Genomic DNA, 24747 nt, shown 5'->3' with positions numbered 1-24747 from the left:
CATCCCGTACCTGGATGACATATTGTGTTTTGCAAAGACCTTTGAAGATCACATTGAAGTGCTCAGGAAAGTTTTGAGAGCCCTGCAGACGCATGGAGTGAAACTCAGGCCCACAAAATGTGACCTATTTAAAAAAGAAGTGCGATATGGCGGTCGCTTGGTGTCAGCCGAAGGCGTGCGAATTGATCCCAAAGACTTGGAAGCAGTGTATGCCTTGAAGAATGACCCTCCAACTACAGTCGGAGATGTGAGAAGGATTGTAGGCTTTTTGAGCTGCTACAGGTCCTATATACAGGATTTCTCCAGAATGGCAAGCCCCATTTATGAACTCTTCCAACCAAGGAGAAGTTTGAGACAACCATTGCTGAATAGATCAGAGGCTCGAAAAGGAAAAGCTGCTCAATTGCCATCCAAAACCCCAATTGTATGGACCAGGACGCATCAAGAAGACTTATCCAAGCTGATTGACCAGTTGGTAGAGCCCCCTGTGCTGGCATATCCAGATTTTGAACTGCCTTACATAGTCCACACGGACGCTTCTGACAAGGGTCTTGGAGTGGTTCTTTATCAGACATTATGGAATGCTCAGAGTGGTTGCGTATGGATCGAGGACTCTCACACCAGCTGAGAAAAACTACTGACTCAGGGAAGTTAGAATTCCTCGCCCTCAAATGGTCAGTCTGCCAAAAATTTAGGGATTATTTGTATTATGCCCCACACTTTACTATCTACACTGATAATAACCCTTTACCATATGTCATGAGCAGTGCTAAATTAAATGCAGTTGGCCACAGGTGGGTGGGTGAACTGTCAGATTTTAGATTTGATATACGGTACATACCAGGCAAAATAAATGTTGATGCTGATACACTCTCACGTTGCCCCCTAGATATCAACAAATATTTCACTGAGTGTACCCAGGAATTGATCCGGGAAGTTGTCACCACAACATGGGGAAGGTGCAGAGCAGGCGAAAGGGGAGATGTAGCCTGGATAGCTGCTTTGGCTCTGGCCCAGGGTGACCGTCTTGAACCCAAGACCAAAGAAACATTGACACCATTTAGCCTCACTGAACTCCAACAGGCCCAGCAAAGGGACCCAGTGTTTGGAAATATTCTACGATTGAAAGAGTCAAATGCGACACTGACTGACAGCATGAAGCAGAGTCAGCAAGGATTAGGCAGAAAAGTAATGCATGAGCGGACAACGCTGCACATCGAAGGTGGAATCCTCTATCGTAGAGTCGCAGAGCGACGTCAACTAGTTTTACCTGCTAGCCTCAAAGTATTGGTTCTTAAGCACTTACATGACGACATGAGACACGTAGGCACTGAAAGAGTCCTTAGTTTAGTAAGGCAGAGGTTCTACTGGCCTTACATGAGGCGGGAGATTGAGACTTTTGTTACGAGACAATGCCAGTGCATAAAACTAAAAAAACATGTGACACACGTATGAGCCCCAATGAGGAGCATAACAACCAACTCTCCAATGGAGCTTGTCTCAATTGACTATTTGCATTTAGAACAGACTAAAGAAGGCTACCAATATATCCTAGTGGTAGTTGATCACTTTACCAGATTTGCACAATGTTATGCGACCCGTAATATGTCAGGGAAAACTGCGGCGAAGAAAATCTTTAATGTTTATATTCCCAGATTTGGCTATCCCTTGAAACTGCATCATGACCAATGGTGCGAATTTGAAAACAATTTATTCCGAACACTACGGCAACCGAGCGGAGTGGGACATTACCGGACGACCCCATACCACCCTCAAGGTAATCCGGCCGAGCGCTTTAACCGCACAGTGCTGCAAATGTTGCGAATCCTGAGTGAGGAGAAGAAGGAAAAGTGGAAAGATTACATACCCCAGATTGTCAGTGCATACAACAGCACACCTCATGAAGCAACTGGTTACTCACCTTTCTTCTTGCTTTTCGGGCGTCATCCACGATTGCCGATAGACCTGCTCCTCAGGATGACTCACCAGGAGGGACCGCAGACAACCAAAAGGTATGCCGAGAAACGGGCAGAACGCATGACCGAAGCTTACAGGATTGCTTCAGAAAACAGCAAAAAGTCAGGTGCCCGCGGTAAGTAGTACCATGACAAGCATGCGAAAGGAGTAGTGTTGCAACAGGGAGATCGACTGCTGGTACGCAACCTAAGTGAAAGAGGTGGCCCTGGGACGTTAAGGTCCTATTGGGAAAACAGCACTTATGTTGTGAAAGACCAGGTTGGTGACAATCCCGTGTATAAGATAGTTTCAGAAAAAGATGGAAGCAAGTCACGGGTTTTTCATCGTACTTTATTGCATCTTATTAATGACCTACCTGTCGACCTACCTGTAGAGGAAGAGAGAGGAAAGAAGGTAACAGCAAGGAGACCAATAACAACTCACAGAAATATTTCACCTGATTCAAACAGTGACACAGGCTCTGATGATGATGGAAGTTCTAGCTAGTATGAGCTAAGATATAACTTTTGTACAGTAGAAAGACCAGACGTGGAACCCTCCTTGGTCCCCAAAATCCAATCAGGCCCTCTGGAATTGAGCCAAATCGCCAACCAAGGACCAACTTTGAGTAAAAGGGACTCAGCAAATAGGAGACATGCACCCAGGAATGGGACAGCAGGACCAGGAAAGAGGGATCATGTACGGGACAATGATGAACAGATTTTGGAGAACATCAGTGATGGGGATATAGAGGGAGATGAGGGAACTGAAGGATCTGAACCCAGAAACTTACCTGTCATGGAAGAGGGATGTGAACGATAGCAGTCTTTTTCGCAAGACGAACAGGCGCAACTGAGCCCAACCCCTAACGCTAAGGGACAACCCCTAAGAAGGACCACTAGAAATAGGCAACCTGCATCTAGATTTACTTATGACACCCTTGGTCAGCCTTCTTTTCGTGTGCCCTCAGTAGTTAACAGTGCAGATGTGTATGCAGGCCCCTCAATGGTAGCCTGGAGTATTCTAGAACACCCGTTGCTTCCCTATCCAGTGCCATCCCAGTTTTTCAACACGTCATTCTGTTTGCCAAACGTGTACACCATACAAATATTTCCGCACATGCCAATGTACGTCTCATAAGGCACCTACATACCTGTCATGGAAGAGGGATGTGAACGATAGCAGTCTTTTTCGCAAGACGAACAGGCGCAACTGAGCCCAACCCCTAACACTAAGGGACAACCCCTAAGAAAGTCCACTAGAAATAGGCAACCTGCATCTAGATTTACTTATGACACCCTTGGTCAGCCTTCTTTTCATGTGCCCTCAGTAGTTAACAGTGCAGATGTGTATGCAGGCCCCTCAATGGTAGCCTGGAGTGTTCTAGAACACCCGTTGGTTCCCTATCCAGTGCCATCCCAGTTTTTCAACACGTCATTCTGTTTGCCAAACGTGTACACCATACAAACATTTCCGCACATGCCAATGTACGTACGTCTCATAAGGCACCTACATATATTTACAGAGTTTGTTATAGTTGTATTTTCAAGTTGTGAAATGTCGGGAGCCATTCGTTTTTTTTGTTGGGTTGTGTGTGACACTTGTAATTAGTCACAAAAACTTAAATGAGAAGAAGTAACTCGAGAAATTGAAATAGAAGAAATAATTGAAGAAATGCTGGAAAGTGATGAAAACGAACAAGAAGAGGAAGAAATTGAGAAAAAAATTATTGGAGAAATGCAAGAAGATGACGAAGAGGACAAGGAAAGACTCACATAGGACAAGGAGAAAGACACGCTCGGAGAAATGCAAGAAAAGAAAGAAGAAGACGAAGAGGACAAGGAAAAACTCACAGAAGACAAAGAAAAGAAAGACAAAGGAAAGGGCCGCAGAATTTTTTTCCCGCTCCTGGAAGAAAGGGTGGGGGGGGGGGGGGGGGGGGGGGAGTACGCTCGGCCGGACTCGAACTGGCGGGGGAGGTCTGTGGAGAGACGCAGCCAACGGGCCGACAGCGGGCGGACAGAGGCGTTCCGGACCAGAATGGAGGCCAGAAGGCGGGGCATGCGGTGGCGAAGAGAGGCGTGAGGCACGCGGAGCGGCAGGACGGCAATCGGAGTCAGGTGCGTAGGAAACACACCTGCTCACAATCTGCACATCTGCTCCTAGACTTTAAGAGAGGCGAAGGGGGCACAATCGAGAGAGAGAGAGGAGGAAACCACGGCAACCCGACCACGAGCACGACACCAGAGAACAGCAAGATGAGTCCCCGCCACCGACGCAGCAAGCGAGCACCGAAAGGTGCAGCGCGACCAGGAAGCAGGACCGGCGCACTAGAAATGGGCTCGCCCGACTGGCCCGAAAAAAGGTTGTGCGAACAAATAAAAGTAAATCAAACCTGCTACGACGCGTCGTGTGTCAAGTGTCCTCGCAACCCACACGGTGACGGGTGGGAGTCCGTCGCACTCTGATTGTTGAGAAGTTTTATAGGTATAGTCAGGTAACGATATGTGTAATTGTAATTGATTTATATTGATAGTGACAATATAGAAAAAAGCGTTCAAGAAAGCAGCAATAATAAAATCGGGCAATGTCAGAATACAGTGCAAACATGTAAAATGAAGAGGTTTATTAAAGCAACATTACCGCTACGTGATGCTTATGTCCGAACAAAAGTGTTGGGATATGTAACGATCAATCCTCCATGCTTTTGTGGATTTATTTCATAATTTCAAAAGTAAAGATGTAATTGTTTAACGAACAAATGTGAATGAACAAATGTGGAATTGAAATTATATTATCGAAACCATTTGGATGTGGTTATAAGCACAATAGAAATGTAAATGAGAGTAAAGAAATCCAGAAGTGTTTAATAAAAGCGTCAGGCCACACCCTGCAATGAGAACGCAATCAAGCACTTTGTATCTTCTTTTTATTCCTATAAAACAGGACACACCATACAGAACACTGGGACCAGTGCGAGGCCTGTAACATTATGTTGTGAATACGAGCCTGTTGGAATGAGGAATGCAGCGGCCAAGGCGCCACGTGAGCTCATTCAACCCAACTTCTTTAGCACTTTCATCAATTCCGTGGAGGACAGCTGATGTTCTCAACGAAGCGTGGCCCACGGACATAGTAACTCATGTTCTCACCTGAACAACCACCAATCCAACTTACAGCCAATAAAACCCCAAAGCTTTATTAAACAGCTTTACCCGTGCCACCTTGGTAGTTACACCCACAATACCCCCCATACATATAGCCCCATACTTGCCTAGGCCTGTACACAACTTGCCCTTCTCCATTAAATTACAAACCCCGTTTCCATATGAGTTGGTAAATTGTGTTAGATGTAAATATAAACGGAATAGAATGATTTGCAAATCATTTTCAACCCTAGTTGAATATGCTACAAAGACAAAATATTTTATGTTCAAACTGATAAAAACTGATTTCCCAACTTATATGGAAACAGGGTTTGTAAATATAAACGGAATACAATGATTTGCAAATCATTATCAACCCATATTCAGTTGAATATGCTACAAAGACAACATATTTTATGTTTAAACTGATAAAGATTTGTTTTTTGCAAATGATCATTAACTTTAGAATTTGATGCCAGCAGCACGTTACAAATAAGTTGGGAAAGGTGGCAGTAAATACTGATGAAGTTGAGGGATGATGGTATGTGCATTAATGCCCAAGGCATGGGTAACTTACCATTAATGCTGAAAGGTACATACAGGTTTTGGAACAACATATGCTGCCATCTATACGCCGTCTCTTTCATGGACGCCCCTGCTTATTTCAGCAAGCAAATGCCAAGCCACATTCAGCACATGTTACAACAGCGTGGCTTTGTAGTAAAAGAGTGCGGGTACTTTCCTGGCCCGCCTGCATTCCAGACCTGTCTCCCATCGAAAATGTGTGGCGCATTATGAAGCGTAAAATACGACAGCAGAGACCCCGGACTGTTGAACGACTGAAGCTCTACATAAAACAAGAATGGGAAAGAATTCCACTTTTAAAGCTTCAACAATTAGTTTCCTCAGTTCCCAAACGTCTATTGAGTGTTGTTAAAAGAAAAGGTGATGTAACACAGTGGTGAACATGCCCTTACCCAACTACTTTGGCACGTGTTGCAGCCATGGAATTCTAAGTTATTTATTTGAAAAAAAAAAAAAAGTTTATAAGTTTGAACATCAAATATGTTGTCTTGTAGTGCATTCAATTGAATATGGGTTGAAAAGGATTGCAAATTATTGTATTCCGTTTATATTTACATCCAACACAATTTCCCAACTTATATGGAAACGGGCTTTGTAAATATAAACGGAATACAATGATTTGCAAATCATTTTCAACCCATATTCAGTTGAATATGCTACAAAGACAAAATATATTATGTTTAAACTGATGAACATTTTTTTTTTCAAATAATCATTAACTTTAGAATTTGATGCCAGCAACATGTGACAAAGAAGTTGGGAAAGGTGGCAATAAATACTGATAAAGTTGAGGAATGCTCATCAAACACTTATTTGGAACCTCCCACGGGTGTGCAGGCTAATTGGGAACAGGTGGGTGCCATGATTGGGTATAAAAACAGTTTCCCAAAAAATGCTCAGTCTTTCACAAGAAAGGATGGGGCGAGGTACACCCCTTTGTCCACAACTGCGTGAGCAAATAGTCAAACAGTTTAAAGGCCTACTGAAATGAGATTTTCTTATTTAAACGGGGATAGCAGGTCCATTTTATGTGTCATACTTGATAATTTCGCGATATTGGCATATTTTCACTAAAAGAATTTAGTAGAGAACATCAACGATAAAGTTCGCAACTTTTGGTCGCTAATAAAAAAGCCTTGCCTTTACCGGAAGTAGCAGACGATGACGTCACCGGTGTGAGGGCTCCTCATATCCTCACATTGTTTATAATGTGAGCCTCCAGCAGCAAGAGCGATTCAGACCGAGAAAGCAACAATTTCCCCATAAATTTGAGCGAGGATGAACGATTCGTGGATGAGGAAATTTAGAGTGAAGGCCTACAAGAAAAAAAAAACTTAAAAAAAAAAGGCGAGGGCAAGTGAAAGCAATTCAGATGTTTTTAGACACATTTACTAGGATAATTCTGGGAAATCCCTTATCTGCTTATTGTGTTGCTAGTATTTTAGTGAGTTAAAGAATACCTTAAAGTCGGAGGGGTCTGGCCACGGGTGTTTTGACGCCAGAGTCTCTGAGAGAAGTCACGGCAGCAGGAGGACGCTGGCTCCGCTGATTTCCAGTACGAGGCGACTTATTTCCACAATTTTCTCACCGAAAACTGCCGGTTGACATGTAGTCGTGATCCTTGTTCGCTTGACCGCTCTGATCTATAGTAAAGCTTCACCTCCTGGAATTTTAAACAAGGAAACACTGTGTGTTTGTGTGGCTAAAGGCTAAGAGCTTCCCACCTATATCTTTCTACTTTGACTTCTCCATTATTAATTGAACAAATTGCAAAAGATTCAGCAACACAGATGTCCAAAATACTGTGTAATTGCGAGATGAAAAGAGACGACTTTTAGTCGTAAGTGGTGCTGAGCTAATATGTTAAAAAGTTCTATTTTGGTTTCATCTGACCACATGACATTCTCCCAATCCTCTGCTGTATCATCCATGTATCCATTTTGGTATAAACTCAACTCGTCGTGTTTGGAGGAAGAAGAATACTGAGTTGCATCCCAAGAACACCAAACCTACTGTGAAGCATGGGGGTGGAAACATCATGCTTTGGGGCTGTTTTTCTGTTAAGGGGACAGGACGGTGGATCCGTGTTAAGGAAAGAATGATTGGGCCCAAGTATCGTGAGATTTTGAGCCAAAACCTCCTTCCATCAGTGAGAGCTTTGAATGGTTGACCAAATACTTATTTTCCACCATAATTTACAAATAAATTCTTTAAAATTCCTACAATGTGAATTCCTGGATTTTTTTTTTCACATTCTGTCTCTCACCGTTGAAGTGTACCTATGATGAAAATTACAGACCTCTGTCATCATTTTAAATGGGAGAACTTGCACAATCGGTGGCTGACTAAATACTTGTTTGCCCCACTATACATAGGTACCTACGCTCCCACATACATACACAAATACAGCATATACATACATATACCTACATACTCCAAGTTCGTCCATCTACACGCACATTCACGGTACAAACATACACATACTGTACATATACATTCTCTGTACAAACAAAAATACATATACTGTACTGTACATATACATTTATTGTACGAACATTCATATACACATTCTGTTCATATACAAGTACATATAGATACATACACTCATGCACATAATCACGTTTCATCAAACATATCTCAACGTTGTTGCCCTAGGGTAAACTGGGTAACACATGGCATACTGACCAAATTTAACCCATTGTTACTATAACAATCTACAAGATTAATATATGTTGCCTCTCTCTCTATTCCCCTCTATTCCTTTTTTTAAATTATTTTTTATTTATCTTTCTAGTTATCATTATGTATACGTATTGTTGCATTTGAACAACTGTATTTGTTGATAATAGAGGTAAACTATTGGTATTGTTCATGATCAATAGCGCTTTTTCTATTGGTATTTGTATTGCTCCAGTTGTAGTGTACAAATGCTCATTGTCATTTCTATATTATTATTTATTTCACTAACTGCTTCTTTGCTATCACCTTTATGATCATATTTGTACATATCGTATGTGCTGGTGTTCTATTGTTGTTGTTGTTTTTGTTGTTATTGTTGTGTTTGCTGTTTTTGTTTTTGTCTCTCTGTCTAATCCCCCTCTTATCCCCACAATTTCCCCCTCTGTCTTCCTTTTTTTCCTCTGTCTCTCCCCTCCTGCTCCGGCCCGGCTGCACCAAATGATAATATAAATACATTTGATAAAGTCAAATACAAATAAGGCAACAAAAGAAGTATCCTACACTTCTCTTTTGTAAAGTAAATCTGAACAGCCGATATGGGCATCTACATCAACTATATGATTTGCCTGAGAAGCTGGACAGGACAACAAAAAAAAAAAAAATCACTTGGTGTATTTTTCTGTAAATATTTGGAGTTACAGTATTGCAGGGAACTCAGTCACCATTATTCTTTAAAATGCTAATTTCTTCTTTTTATAAATTGTATCCTGAGTATTGGGTATTCGAATATATTTTCATGACTGTTTTGCTCAATTGTAATATGTGCACTTAACACAAGGACTGTTAAATTTGCGCTACACTGTTGCATTCCCCTTCTTTTGACTCCTACTAGTTATACTGTATCCAGGAGTGTAAGTAGAGTGGTGAATGTGTCCAATTGTGTCCTGCAAAAATAGGAATAAAGCGACCAAATTGTTACAAATCGACTGCCGAGTTATTCCAACCAAAATGGGGCGCTTAGCAGTCCCATTGTGTAAAGTGAAGGGTGTTACCCCCGATGGATCATCGTCTTCCCTACGGTCTGGGTGCCATACAGAAGTAAAGGTGTGGCGGCTGTTTTAGTAACATTTATAATGTGCGGCTGAAAAGAGATCATTGGGTCGAAAATAATGCCGAGATTTTCCACCGAGTCACTTTGAACAGTTGTTTTATCTTCAAAATTTAAGGTGGTGTCCGCAAACAAGTGCCTGTGTCTAGCAGGACCGATACACAATATCTCTGTTTTCTTGGTATTAGGATGCAAAAAGTTTCTGGTAATTTATTATTTAATTTTATTAAGACACACCTCCAGATGAATGCAATCTTGCGTGTTGGCTCATTTGAGGGGCATGTAAATGTATAATGTGACTTTGCGGCAGGAAAAAGCTAAGTCTGACAAACCATTACATGTTTTAACGCCTTCAAATAGAATGTTGTGATCCTGCAGCAACACAGATGATGTATCGGTATCCTCAGTTAAAGCCATCTCAGTAGAGTGATTTGCCCTGAAACCTGACTGAAAGGAATTACAAATATTGTTTGACGCTAAGTTTTCATTTACTGTAGCTGTTGTACAAAAATGTTTTCAAGGACTTCAGAGATAAACGGGTGGTGCAACCCCGGCCGGTCGTTTAGCAGGAGGTCAGTTACGGTTAGGTATTTTAAACATAAGAGGAATAGGTATTTTGAATGCTCGTGGAACAGTACCGAAAGTGAGTGATAATATTTAGCACTGATGGTCATATCACAAATAGATTCTTAAGGAGTTTCCCAGAGAGTGGGTTGAAAGACATAATAATTGCTTTGTCCCATTAACGAGTTGTGAGAGTTCTTACTACATTACCTCCTGAAAAGGAGAGTCAGAATTTTGGAGAGTATTTGCCGTAATGCATACATTTGCATTCACCTTCATAGAACCCAGATGGACCTGCGAGGTAGTGTTCTCAATGTCCTTTCTAATTAGCTTTCTTAAGGAAAATTGCATAACGTCATCAGCCAAGTGGGCAAAGCTACGAGGAAAAGGCTCTTGTTGGGTTATTAATCCTACTGTGTTAAATATTTAGGATCATTTTGATTGAAACAGATGAGAGTGAGTAACAGAACATTTCAGCCAAGGAGGGAGCATGTTTATAAGTTATTAAACTATCACTCCATTCCTGTTAAAATACCTCTTGTTTAGTCCCACATTTTGCGTTCCAGCTGTCTTCATACTTGTTTAGGTGTCTGAAATCTTCCGTGAACCAGGGGGTAGACTTCTTAGAGGTCTTTTTCAGTTTTAACGATGCTATACAATCAATGGCATTGAGTAAGGCATCACTGAAGTCGTCAGTGAAGCTATCGATAGAGCTCACATAATTTGGAAATGGTAGCGTTAAAGAGGGCAGAGAGTTGTAGATGTAGCAGTATTATTGTAATGGCTGCTAAAGCGTTGGTAAATCTCAAAACATTGATAATAGGTCAGAATTTCAAATTTAATGAGGTACTAGTCGAACATTACTTTGGCGTAAGGGAGTACCAAAACTTCAACTGTAATACCCCAAACTAGTATTACCATTGCAATCCGTGGGTTCATTTATTTTTTTGGTAAGACCGCAACGGTCGATTATAGTATGGAGCGTCACGCTTGAAGGGTCTAACAGAGTATTCATGTGAATGTTATATTCCCCTATACAATTTAATCTGCTTGTGTCAGCAAGAAACTCATAGAATTTGCTGATAACACCTGAAATAAGGACTAGGTGTCAGGGGTATTTGTTGTTGATGAACCCCGAGATGCAGAGATGGAGGCAGGCATGGAGTGAGCAAACATGATTTTAATATAAATACTAAGACAAAACCAAACAAAGGGTTCAAACCAAAAGCACGCACGTGGGCAGATAAAAAAACAAAAGGCCTTTAGCATAGAAGCTAACAAGAAACAAAAAGGAACTTTAGCATGGAAGCTAGAGGATAACAGAAAACCTTGAAATAGCTATGCCTAACAAAAACAGCTTACCACTACGACGACCAGGACAAGTTGTAGCACGACAGGTAATAGCTGAAATCAAAACGACACGACAAGAGCGACATGTGGCAACGACAATACAAATGACAATACAATGATCCAGCCACTGACACAAGACAAAGGAGGTACAAATAGGAGCCGGCTGATTGGCAAGGGGTGTGGCCAGACACCAATCAGCTGCAGCTGAAGGGGAACACAGCATTCAGGGAACAAGACAGGAAGCTGACAAATTAGGAGCATTTGAGAGGAACTAAAAGACAGGAAATACTAAACACAGGAAATAGACAAATGCAGAAGAAAAAACTAAAACATAGACAAACTGTCAGGGGCAAGCCTGACAGTAGACCCCCTCCACCCCATAACGGATACCAGACGTTTCAGGAATCCTTTCCCCCTAGAAAAAAAACTGTCCAAAGTCAAGGGAGGGTGGAGGGAGGGCAAGGTGGTGGGCCGCCAGGCCAAGTGTCCCCGCACCCAGCGGGGAAGAGTCAGGTGGCGACGGAAAATGGAACGCCACTGCAGTTTGCGAGCCGGTCGCCCATGAAATGACCACCTCTGTGGCCGACAGGTGTATGGTGGTGCCCTCTGCTGGCCCACCGGACAGGATGGTGGTGGCGCCCCCTGCTGCTGGCCCACCGGAGTGCGTGGTGGCGCCCTCTGCTGGCCCACCGGAGTGCGTGGTGGTGGCGCCCTCTGCTGCTGGCCCACCGGAGTGCGTGGTGGTGGCGCCCCCTGCTGCTGGCCCACCGGAGTGCGTGGTGGTGGCGCCCCCATCGGAGTGCGTGGAGGAGTCTGCTGGCCCATCGGAGTGCGTGGAGGAGTCTGCTGGCCCACCGGAGTGCGTAGTGGCGCCATAGGCTGCAGACCCACTTGAGGTGATGGCGCCGTTTGTTGCAGACCCACTTGAGGTGATGGCGCCGTCTGTTGCAGACCACCCAATGATGATGGCGCCGTCTGTTGCAGACCCACCGGAGATGATGGCGGCGTCTGTTGCAGACCAACTTGTGATGATGGCGCGGTAGGTTGCAGACCCACCGGAGGTGATGGCACCGTAGGTTGCAGACCCACCGGAGGTGATGTCGCCGTAGGTTGCAGACCCACCGGAGGTGATGGCGCCGTAGGTTGCAGACCCACCGGAGGTGATGGTGGCGTCTGCCGGCCCATTAGAAGTGATGGTTGCGTCTGCCGGCCCACCGGAGGTGATGGTGGCGTCTGTTGCAGATCAACTGCGACGAGAAGTAGTTGTGCATCCCCAGCTGCACTGATGCCCCCCCCCCCCTCAAGGAACGGCTCCAAGACGTCCCCAGATAGGCCCACAGTCAACAGGGGTGGGTGGGAGAGGGCTTGAAACGCGGCCGAACTTCTCTTTAATTTAGCCATTAGCTCTAGTGCTAAATTGAGCCTCTCCGCCATGAACAACTCTGCGGCGTTCGTATTTGGCTGGATCATTCTGTCAGGGGTATTTGTTGTTGATGAACCCCAAGATGCAGAGATGGAGGCAGGTATGGAGTGAGCAAACATCATTTTTATATAAATACTAAGACAAAACCAAACAAAGGGTTCAAACCAAAAGCGCGCACGTGGGTGGATAAAAAAACAAAAGGCCTTTAGCATAGAAGCTAACAAGAAACAAAAAGGAACTTTAGCATGGAAGCTAGAGGATAACAAACAGAAAAACTGGAAATAGCTATGGCTAACAAAAACAGCTTACAGCTACGACGACCAGGACAATTTGTAGCACGACAGGTAATAGCTGAAATCAAAACGACACGACAAGAGCGACATGTGGCAACGACAATACAAATGACAATACAATGATCCAGCCACTGACACAAGACAAAGGAGGTACAAATAGGAGCCGGCTGATTGGCAACAGGTGTGGCCTGAGGCCAATGAGCCGCAGCTGAAGGGGAACACAGCACTCAGGGAACAAGACAGGAAGCTGACAAAATAAGAGCACTAGACAGGAACTAAGGACAGGAAATACTAAACACACTGAGGAAGAACACAGCACTCAGGGAACAAGACAGGAAGCTGACAAACTAAGAGCACTTGACAGGAACTAAAAAACAGGAAATACTAAACACAGGAAACAGACAAATGCAGAGGAAAAAACTAAAACATAGACAAACTGTCAGGGGCAAGCCCGAGACTAGGCAAGCAATAAACAACAACTACAGTATATATAAGAAATGAATATCCTTCTGTAGAATTTTACAAAATAAAATGTGGAAATTATACAAGAATGTAACATTTAGTAATATTTCCAAATCTTTTAAGAATCTTTGTGAAAATAAAACAAATTGAATATTGTGGCTGGCTGATGTCACTTCGCACATTGGGTAATGACGTCAATACCCCCGCAACAATTGTTAAGGGATTTGTTTGAAAAAAAGGCAAGCGATTTCAAGGAACCCTTACACCGGGAATCGGTTCTGAAAAATAACTGGTTTTCAATTGCCATCCCTAAGGGCAATTTCTCCACCCCTATTATTGGGATGAGCTACAGTACATGTGAACTTGTATAGTAGGAGATGCCTTATTAAGGAAAAAAAAAATCATATGGTTTTAACCAAAAAACACTGAGACCAATGATGCTTAAATCAATGTCTGTAATAAAGAGACAATGATCTGATATTTTTTTTAAAAGTCTTTGCCTGTCAAACGACAAGAGAAAACAACGGACCGCCCAATTATGAAAAATTACCTGGACCCCACCTGGACCTACAAACTCGGACACAGACCTGTCTCAGAACCTGGAACAAACAGTCCCCCCCCCCCCCCGGGTTACCATCCTGGACAACCCACTCATCATCTCGGGTCATAGATAAAGATTCAGTCGTTCGGCTGGTGTGACGTGCAGAGAGCACGGGGAAATCCAGATAAGAAGTAGACTTTGTTCAGGAGTTCTGTTACCTGGGATCAACCATGTCCACCTCTGGTGACTTCTCTCTTGACCTATGGCCAACATATCTACTACCTGCCTCAAAATGTTGCTTTACGACTCCCTTCTGCTTCCAGTTTTTACTTACAACAGCACGAGCCCTCGGCCTCAACTACTACAACTACTACTAAACAATACATTTCATGGTTGCTTTATTGGTTTTTAAAATCTTAGTTGTAAACACTATATAAATGCAAAAAATATATATATATAAAATATATAAATCTATATATATATATATATAGTAGACGTATATAATACTAATTGTATTTTTACTATTATACATATTATATTGTATATAATGTTTGCATTTTAAATAGGGCTGTCAAAATGAATGAATGAATACAGAATCGTTTTAAATGGGAAAAATATTGTTTTTGAATCAAGAATCGCGTTGAATTTAAAAAATCGATTTATTATCGAATCGCGACCCCAATAATCGATATTGAATCAAATCGTGGGACACCCAAAGATTCGCAGCCCTAATGTATATATATATATATATATATATATATATATATATATATATATATATATATATATATATATATATATATATATATATATATATATATATATATATATATATATATGCATATATATATATATATATATGTATATGTATATATATATATATATATATATATATATATATATATATATATATATATATATATATATACATATATATATATATATATGTATACATTAGGGCTGTATATATGTATGTATATATATATATATATATATATATATATACATACATATATACATATATATATATATATATATATATATATATATATATATATATACATATATATATATATATATATATTGATATATTGATATATATATAAATTTAGTAGATGTATATAATACTAATTGTATTTTTACTATTATACCTAATATATAATATATTGTATGCAGAGGTGGGTAGTAACGCGCTAAATTTACTACGTTACATTTACTTGAGTAACTTTTGGGATAAATTGTACTTCTACGAGTAGTTTTTATGCAACATACTTTTACTTTTACTTGAGTATATTTATAGAGAAGAAACGCTACTTTTACTCCGCTCCATTTATCTACATTCGGCTCGCTACTCGCTACTTTTGTTTATCGATCTGTTAATGTTTGTTTTGGTTTATGACAGAGCTTCAATGTAGGATATGCATGCCTGCGTTTCATCAATCACATGCAATCACTGGTGACGTTGGACCAATCAAACAGAGCCAGGCGGTCACATTACCCGACTTAAACAGGTTGAAAAACTTATTTGGGTGTTACCATTTAGTGGTCAATTGTACGGAATATGTACTGTACTGTGCAATCTACTAATAAAAGTTTCAATCAATCAATCAAAAGTGTAAATGAAAAAATACACTTTTTATTTCAACCTTACTTCCCGTCAAAAGCCTAAAGACTGATCGCACAGTTCCTGTCTTCACAATAAAGTGCCACTCCATTGCGCCTGCGCTAACAAAATAAGAGTCCGAAAGCCAGAGCAAACAAACTAGCAGACTACGGAGTTTGCCGCCAATATATTTCTTGTAAAGTGTATAAAAACGAATATGGAAGCTGGACAAATAAAATGCCCCAAAAAAACGACTGTCATGTGGTATTGGACAGAAAATAGGAACTTTTTTTACTCCTCCATTTAAAAACGCGGACGTCTGATTCCAATCAATGCAAGTCATCAGAATCAGGTATTGCAGCAACTTACATTCTTGTCTTCATGAAAGATAGGAATCTATATGTTAAACATGCATGTATATTCTTTAAAACACCTTTAACATGTCAACAAAAACGGCAAAATAAATAAATATAAATTATATACTGTATATATAAATGTATATATATATATATATATATATATATATATATATATATATATATATATAGATATATATACATATATATATGTATATATATATATGTATGTGATATGTGTGTATGAATATGTATATATGAGGTAGATCACCTCGACTTGGTCATTTATTAAGTAATTGATAAACGTTGAAAAACTTATTGGGGTGTTACCATCTAGTGGTCAATTGTACTGAATATGTACTGTATTGTGCAATCTAGTAATACAAGTTTCAATCAATCAATCAATGCCTACTGAGCCTATGGTGCTGTTAAGTTATTGTGGCTCAATGTGCCTTAATTTCTTTTATTTTATTGTACTATTATTTAATATATATTATTGTTTTAGTTGATTAAGAGATATTCCTGGCTCTGAATTTGCTCATTGCTATTTATATGTTTTTGTGCATTATTTGTTGCCGTAATCAGGTTATTCATCAGTTACTCAGTACTTGAGTAGTTTTTTCACAACATACTTTTTACTTTTACTCAAGTAAATATTTGAGTGACTACTCCTTACTTTTACTTGAGTAATAAATCTCTAAAGTAACTGTACTCTTACTTGAGTACAATTTCTGGCTACTGTACCCACCTCTGATTGTATGTAATGTTTGCATTTTAAATAGGGCTGTCAAAATTAGCTATTTAACTCATGGGATTAATCACTTATTTTGACCGTACAAGCTTTTTTTTACCTCAAGTACTTTACCTTCAGTGATCAGATTAATGCATATGTCAGTACAAAAATGAGTTAGGAGACTCCAAATGGTGTACTTGCTGGCTAATTACCCTCCAAAATGCAGCATGAAAGAACTTTAGATTAAATTGTTACCTAGTTGTGTGCGGATAAACAAGTATAACGTTTAAAAGTGTTGCTGGATGACATTCTGACAATAAAATTGCAATCTTGTAGAAAATATTGGTCTCTTTTCTTAAGCACATTTAAATTTTGCAAGCGAGTAATCACCCTCTATTAATCATCATTACTCCAAATTCCAAAATGTGATTTATCTGAATAAAAACATTATCATTTGACAGCCCTAATTTTAAAGTATATTTTATAATATACATTTATACTGTGGGCAGCACAGTGAAACAGGGGATGGTGCATGTGCCTCACAATACGAAGGTCCTGACTTCAATCCCGGGCTCGGGATCTTTCTGTGTGGAGTTTGTATGTTCTCCCTGTGAATGCGTGGGTTCCCTCCGGGTACTGCGGCTTCCTCCCACCTCCAAAGACTGGCACCTGGGGATAGGTTGATTGGCAACACTAGAGTGTGAAGGTGAGCATGAATGTTGTCTCTCTATCTGTGTTGGCCCTGCAATGAGGTGGCGACTTGTCCAGGGTGTACCCCATCTCCCGCCCGAATGCAGCTGAGATAGACTTCAGCACCCCCGTGAACCCAAAAGGTAGAAAATGGATTGATGGATGGCCATTTATACTGCAGTTTGTGTACATTACACACTATGTGCATACACTGAAGAATAAAACATGGTTTGGATTACTTTTGACGCTGTATGTTGAATGTAGTGTTGATGAAATGACTATAATACCGCAATGAAATATCAATAATCAAATGATGGTACATCCATTTGAGGTATTATAGCCTATAACAAATTACTTTTAATGGGATTGTCCTGTTTTTGATTCAGCTTTATATAATGTATGAAACATTTACAGCCATTAAATATTTCATGGTAAATTGTTGATGGCAAAGTACTATTAAAGCAAACATAGAGGATACTATTATTTTACCACCATCACGCTTTCACTCAATGCGGCGTTACTTCAAGGTGACATTGTCCAATACACACACACACAAACATATGCACACACACGCACGCACGCACACACACACAAACACGCTCACACAAATACACATTCACGTACACGCACTCGCACGCACACGCAAATGCACACACACATGTACACACAGATCCATGATGTGCAACAATGCATTGAAAAAGTCTTATTTTGAAAACAGCATGACACAAATTTTACATAAATGCTTTGTATAGTGTAGACAAATACTGTATATTTCAGACAAATACTGTATATATTGTAGAAAAACACTGTGTATATTGTAGAAAAATAATTTATATTGTAAACAAATACTGCATTATGTTGACAAATACTGCATATATTGTGCACACATAATGTGTATTGTTGACAATTACAGTATATTGTACACAAATACTGTATATCTGGACAAAAACTACAGTATACTGTAGACACATACTATATATATATTATTGACACACACTGTTTATTGTAGACACATACTGTATATTTTACACAAATACTGTATAATGTATTGTACACAAAAATATTTGTAAACATCACTGTATATTGTAGACAAATACTGTATGTATTGTTGACACGTACAAGACTGTTTCTTGTAGACAAATACTTTATAAATTGTAGACAGATACTACATATTGTAGATGTAAATTTAGTAATCAACGATTCAAAAAGTAATTTAGTAGAAATATATTGAAACTCTCACATCTGGCTTCTAAAAGCTGATTGTTTTTTTTTTCCCAGTAAGGGCCGCAAACAGAAAAATTGAAGCTTTTTAAATGGTTTTCATTTTGTAAAAGAGAAAAAATTCGAGAAAAAAAACATGAATCAAAAACATTTTTTAACTTTTTTTCTCTTTCATCAAACCTTTTTAATCATTTTCTCCCCTTTTTTTGATAAATAGTTTTGAAGATAGATACAAATATTAATCATACATGATTAAATATAATTTATATAAACAGGTCAATACTTTTTATTGCAGTTGTCATGAATAGTTTATTTCAGAAGATGCATGCATTACTGCAGAGTAATGTAATGTAATGTAATCATATGATTTAAATAAACAGATGACAATACAATGACACAACATGTAATTTTAAGGGCTTAGAATATTATTTTCAAATTTCTTCAAAGCTTTCGTACAATTTTCTTCATATATAATAAACACATAAGGTTGTTAGTTCCATTAAACTCATCACGGTTTCATAACCTACTGTGTCATATTTTAAGTTAATATACAAAGACAATAAAATATTGAAATTGAAAAAACATCACGTTATAAAGGTTGTCTATAGGCAGCACAAAAAACTTGATATTTTTTACTTTTCTTTATTATATTTTCATTTACAACACACTAAATACATTTCCTGTGGAGATATTTAATGGTTATACGTTGCATGGTTTTTCTTTAATTAGGAACTGATTAAAAGTACACATTTAATAAATACCAATCATTGTTTTTTTTTTTTTTCAAAATTAGATCTGTATTTATGGTAATAACTACATACATAAATAGTCAATCGGAGTCATTATTTTTAATAAATAAATAAATACAATATATATATATATATATATATATATATATATATATATATATACAGTATATATATATATATATATATATATACATATATATACACATATATATATATATATATACAGTATATATATATATATATATATATATATATATATATATATATATATAATGTAAATATTAAAAATTAATTATGAATGAATAAAGTTTATATGTATTAAATACGGATTTTAATCTCAACGTGTTTTACCTAGTGAAACAAAGGATATTGGATTTTTGAATTGCAATAAACAATTTACACAACGTGTCCAAACGTTATTTTAATGATGATTATGTTTTCCCTAATCATTCTTCATAATGTCTCACGTTTCATTGTATGTATAAATGATAATGACTATTACTCTTTGCTGGAGAAGATGAAAAGTTTTTCTTTCTAGCCGTCTGTGAATTATTTTAAGCGCATCAAGTCCATTTGAGTGATCTTCCACTTAGGTTGGCATGAAACAATCCAATATAAGTAATTTAATAAATGTATATGTTGCCATCAAACGCATGTTTATACCAAAACATGTTTATTTGATTTATTTGCCAAAATATACACAAAATAGCTATTTTTCCTTAAATATAACCAACAAAAAAATATTTAATTTGAACAGTTTGAAATAATTTTTCTGTTCAGTAATTCAAACAATAACTAGAATTAGACATGACATTGAAGAAAGAATAATTCACGTCAATATATTTGTGCTTCGTATTGTATAATAAAAAATAATGGATGGGTTAACTGTGTACAGGTATAGATTTGTTAATTGTTGTATGCTAATGCTATGCTAACTATGTATTGGATTTCCAGTGTTAGTGCGCTAAACTTTCTTTGTGATGTTGGAACGTGAACATAAAGTCTCTCAAATTTGTTTTAAAAATATGACCCAAAAAGACAATCGACAGGTGGGAAATGAACACTGCGACACACTTTTGACAAAATTGCAGTTTGGAGCCAAAACTGTTAGCTTCTCCTTTATTATTTTTTTTATTTTATCTCAATCCATTTTTTTTTTTACATAATTGAAATCATCCTACATTATTATTTTAAATTTTATCTAAATAACATATTATTTTTATGTATTTGTTGATATTAAACCTACATTATTTTTCAAAACTTTATCTTAATAAATACTTATTTTGTATCTATTTATTGAAATTAATCCTACACTATTTTTTTTAACTTTATCCAAATAAAATAAAAATGTTTACGTTACTGAAATAAATCCTACATTATGCTTTTGAGTACAAATTAAATAATTTTTACTTAATTAAAATCAACCATATATATTATTTACTTCAGCTAAACATTTTTTTTTCATTTTATTAATATGAATCCGACATTATTTTTTAACAGCATCTAAAAAACAACAAAATGTCTTTACTTTATCAAAATCAATTAAAAAATATTCAAACTTGATCTGAATAAAATGTATACTCTTTTTCTTTACTTAATTGAAAGTAATTTTCCATTGTGTTTTTTTTTATCCAAATACAACTTTTGTATTTGATCGTACATTTTTTTTACTTAATCTGAGTAAAAAAACAATTTCATACAATATCTTCTTTTAACTTTATTGAAATGAATTCTACAATATGTCTTTATTATATCTATCTATCTATCTATCTATCTATCTATCTATCAATCTATCTATCTATCTATCTATCTATCTATCTATCTATCTATCTATCTATCTATCTATCTATCTATCTATCTATCTATCTATCTGTGTCCTTCGTTTGTCCGTCCATCCATCCATCTATCTATCTATCTATCTATCTATCTATCTATCTATCTATCTATCTATCTATCTATCTATCTATCTATCCATCTATATATATATATATATATATATATATATATATATATATATGTATATATATATATGTGTGTATATATATATAAATATATAAATATATATATATATATATATATATATATATATATACATATATATATATATGTATATATATATATCTATATATATATATATATATATATATATATAGATATATATATATATATATATATACACACATATATATATATATAAGCTTGAACTCTGGCGAACTGCTGGCACATATTCGCCACCATATTTGTCATGGCCGCGTTCCTCTCGACTGCTAAATGTGATATAAAATTTACATTATACAAAACCTTCTTAGCTGCTTTAGCTTAATGACTTTTGAAATTAAACACTAAAGACAGACAGGATGTTATAACACAGTAAATACAATTTTCAAATAATGTAAAAAAAAACATGAATAAATATGAAATCCTATATAAGAATTTAAAACCGGACTGTTACCTTTTCACCATGGGTTGCAAACATCAAAATCAAAGAATCAAGAGAAATTTTATACAATAAAAAAAATGCTAAAAGTAATCCGATATAAAACCATCATCATATCTTTCTATCATAGCTGAAAAAGCGAATTAGTGTCAGAGTATATTATTAATAATCAGTATTTTAATTATTAACTTTATGTCGAGGGCCAATGAATAAAATGCCCCCCGAGCAGCACTTTGGACGCCGCTATTATAATTTGAAGCCACAATTAAATAAAAAATATAAAAAAAAGAACATGATTTTGTATGTTATTGTCCAATAAAAGTGGCTCAAAAATGAATTATGAATATACATGTTTATTTTACCAAAAAATACCTTTGAAATTATTTGTCTCTACTGAACAAACATGTGTTCACAACATGAAATTAAGTAATTGTCATGTTGATACATACACATTGGGGATATTTCATTAGAAGTACTCCAAAATAATTCCTACCTGAGTTTCCGACAGGTTAAGCTGGCGAGCTAATTCTGTTCGTTCTCTTCCCACTACATACTGACACCTCTGGAACTCCATCTCCAGCCGGTAGAGCTGCTCGGCAGTGAAGGAGGTGCGCGTCCTCTTGGGACGGTCCAAGTCCAAACCCTTTGGTAGGATAATCTCTCTGATGGAGCCTTTGGCATCTGCAACAATCACAATGATTAATTACAATATTCATCAACCGGCAATCTTCCTTCTTGTTGCTAGCTCCATATTATTTTACTATATTTGTATTATTATTATTTTTTGTGATCTTTTGTTTTATTTGGCCGTTTAATTTTATTTACTGTATTTTGTTTGTTTTTGGGATTTGTTTATTTTTTTACTTTGTTTTTTTCATTTGTGTGATCTTATTTTATTTTGTTTTAATAGTTTTTCTGAGATTATTTTATTAGGCTTTATATTTTGTTTTTGTGTGTTTACGTTGTTTTATTTTTGTATGTTCTCTGTAAATATTAGATTATTTGTATTTTGATTATACACATATATTGTGTGTTATTTTACTGTTTTTACTTTTTATTATTTTTTGTCTGTGCCATTTTTTGTTATCTTACATTAAAAATTTGTCAATAAAAGTTACCTAATGCAGGCTTGGAATGTATAAATTCATAACCGTAAAATGTATCCAGTGACAATTTTTACATTTAAAAATGCTTCAAAAAACTAAATGGTTGCTATGACTAAAACTTGGAGGTTAATAATATTTACAACCTTTAGAGTGTGTGCTAGTATTCCAACTCTGCAAATACATTTTAATGTGCACTGAAATTTAAAAAAAAATAAATAATATTGAAAGAAATGCAACAATACTAGCATTTACTGCCTCCAGTATATCATTGAAATATCAAACTATCCAAAACGTTATTTAATCATATCGAAATAAATTCAACAACACCAACATTTAATGACTCTACTAAAAAATGGCCATATCAAAATATTACATTTTGATTACAAAAAAAACACAATTTTAGTTCATGTTGCCGATGAAAATGTGTAATTTAAACAGTATTGTAAAATACTACTAAGACAGAAACGCTGTAATGTTAGCACACGACAAAATATTAATTCTATCATTATTTGTTCTTTTTTTATTGATTTATTTCACAAAGTATCTCCATGTTATGAAGACAAATGTAATTACAGTTTTAGTTGTAATCATTTTAAACCAATTTATTTTATTCAATAAGATGTGTTAACTGTTCAAAAAGTCGGACACACATCCACACACACACTTTTTTCTAGTCGGGGTGTACAACTGTGATGAAAAATGATATTAACTGGTAGAAAAGTGTGAAAAAATGAGCAACAACAAATTAATGTCAGATTTTGCAGAGGAAGAAAAACATGAGCAGTTTACCTCGCACAAGTATTCTCCGACAATAGTCCGGGTCGGCGGCGCTGCATCTGTTCTTCTCACAGTTGTCCAGAGTTCCCGTGGAGGAAAAAGCGCCGTGTTGCTCCTTGACGAAGCTTTTGGACAAAGTGTCCTGTGAGTCCCTTGTGTTTTTGCTGTCCGTAAGTCCATTCTTCCGCACCATTCCTTCTGTCTCTTGGCTGTACCTGACCTCCATGCTCGGTCTATCCTCTCCGACTCGCAGCTCGTCCGCCTCTTTTTTTTCCTCTCCTTCCTTTGTCCGGGTTGCAGGAAAGAAAAAAGGAGACAAATACGCGTTGGAAGTTTGTAAAGCGTTCCTTCCGACAGCGCCAGCTGTGTGATGTTCCTCAAAACACTTTGGTCAACTCAGCGAGGACGCCTATTATTGCTGACCAATGATCTTGGGTGTCTGAGAAAGCGGACAATTATTGTGTTGGCGCAGAAATCGGGCGGGTAGATGAGCTCCAGATAATCAGAGTTCAGCTGATTGTAGTCATTTCGCAGCCTCACACGTTTGCCCGTGTATACATTAAGAGGCTTTGGAGACGTGGACCAGGTATTGTTTCCACCACAACGAATTGAGAGAAGCGATTGATCGTGCTTCACTGGTCAGTCAGGACCCCCTCAAACCTGCAGAAAGTTTCATTCTTTCATCCACCAAAAAAACGTCGGCCTTCGGTTTTTAGCTGCAGAACGTCGCCTAACTTTAACCCCATTTCTCTGTCAACGATGGCAGGGAGGATGCGTCGTGAAGGTAGGAAGGTTTTGGAACCGATCCTTTTTATCACAGATGTAAATGTTCTGAAGCAGACATTGACTTTGTTGTTTCAGGTCTCCCTGATTTCTTACTTTCTTGCAGACAACATTCTCTTGAAAGCCGTCTGAGCGCCGGTGCTCTTCTTCTTGCTTTAGCACCATCCCCAACAGTAGGGGAAAAA

At 37.6% G+C, this 24747-nt stretch overlaps 1 protein-coding gene across 1 annotated transcript in view; it reads right to left on the bottom strand.

Moving 5' to 3' along the window:
* Positions 1-24236, bottom strand: part of vax1 (ventral anterior homeobox 1) — a 33393-nt gene extending 9157 nt beyond the window's left edge. Inside the window, exons 1-2 of the mRNA XM_061909959.1 lie at positions 23792-24236; positions 22390-22577 (exon numbers count right to left, since the gene is read on the bottom strand). Of these exons, the coding sequence (XP_061765943.1) occupies positions 22390-22577; positions 23792-24005 (402 nt within the window). The 5' untranslated portion in view covers positions 24006-24236. The remainder of the gene's footprint in view (positions 1-22389; positions 22578-23791) is intronic.
* Positions 24237-24747: the final 511 nt, after the last annotated feature.

This window comes from Nerophis ophidion, linkage group LG09, assembly GCF_033978795.1.
Source record: "Nerophis ophidion isolate RoL-2023_Sa linkage group LG09, RoL_Noph_v1.0, whole genome shotgun sequence".
Lineage (NCBI taxonomy): Eukaryota > Metazoa > Chordata > Actinopteri > Syngnathiformes > Syngnathidae > Nerophis > Nerophis ophidion.
Note: the sequence above shows the minus strand (reverse complement) of the source record. Positions and strands in the feature narration are given on the sequence as shown.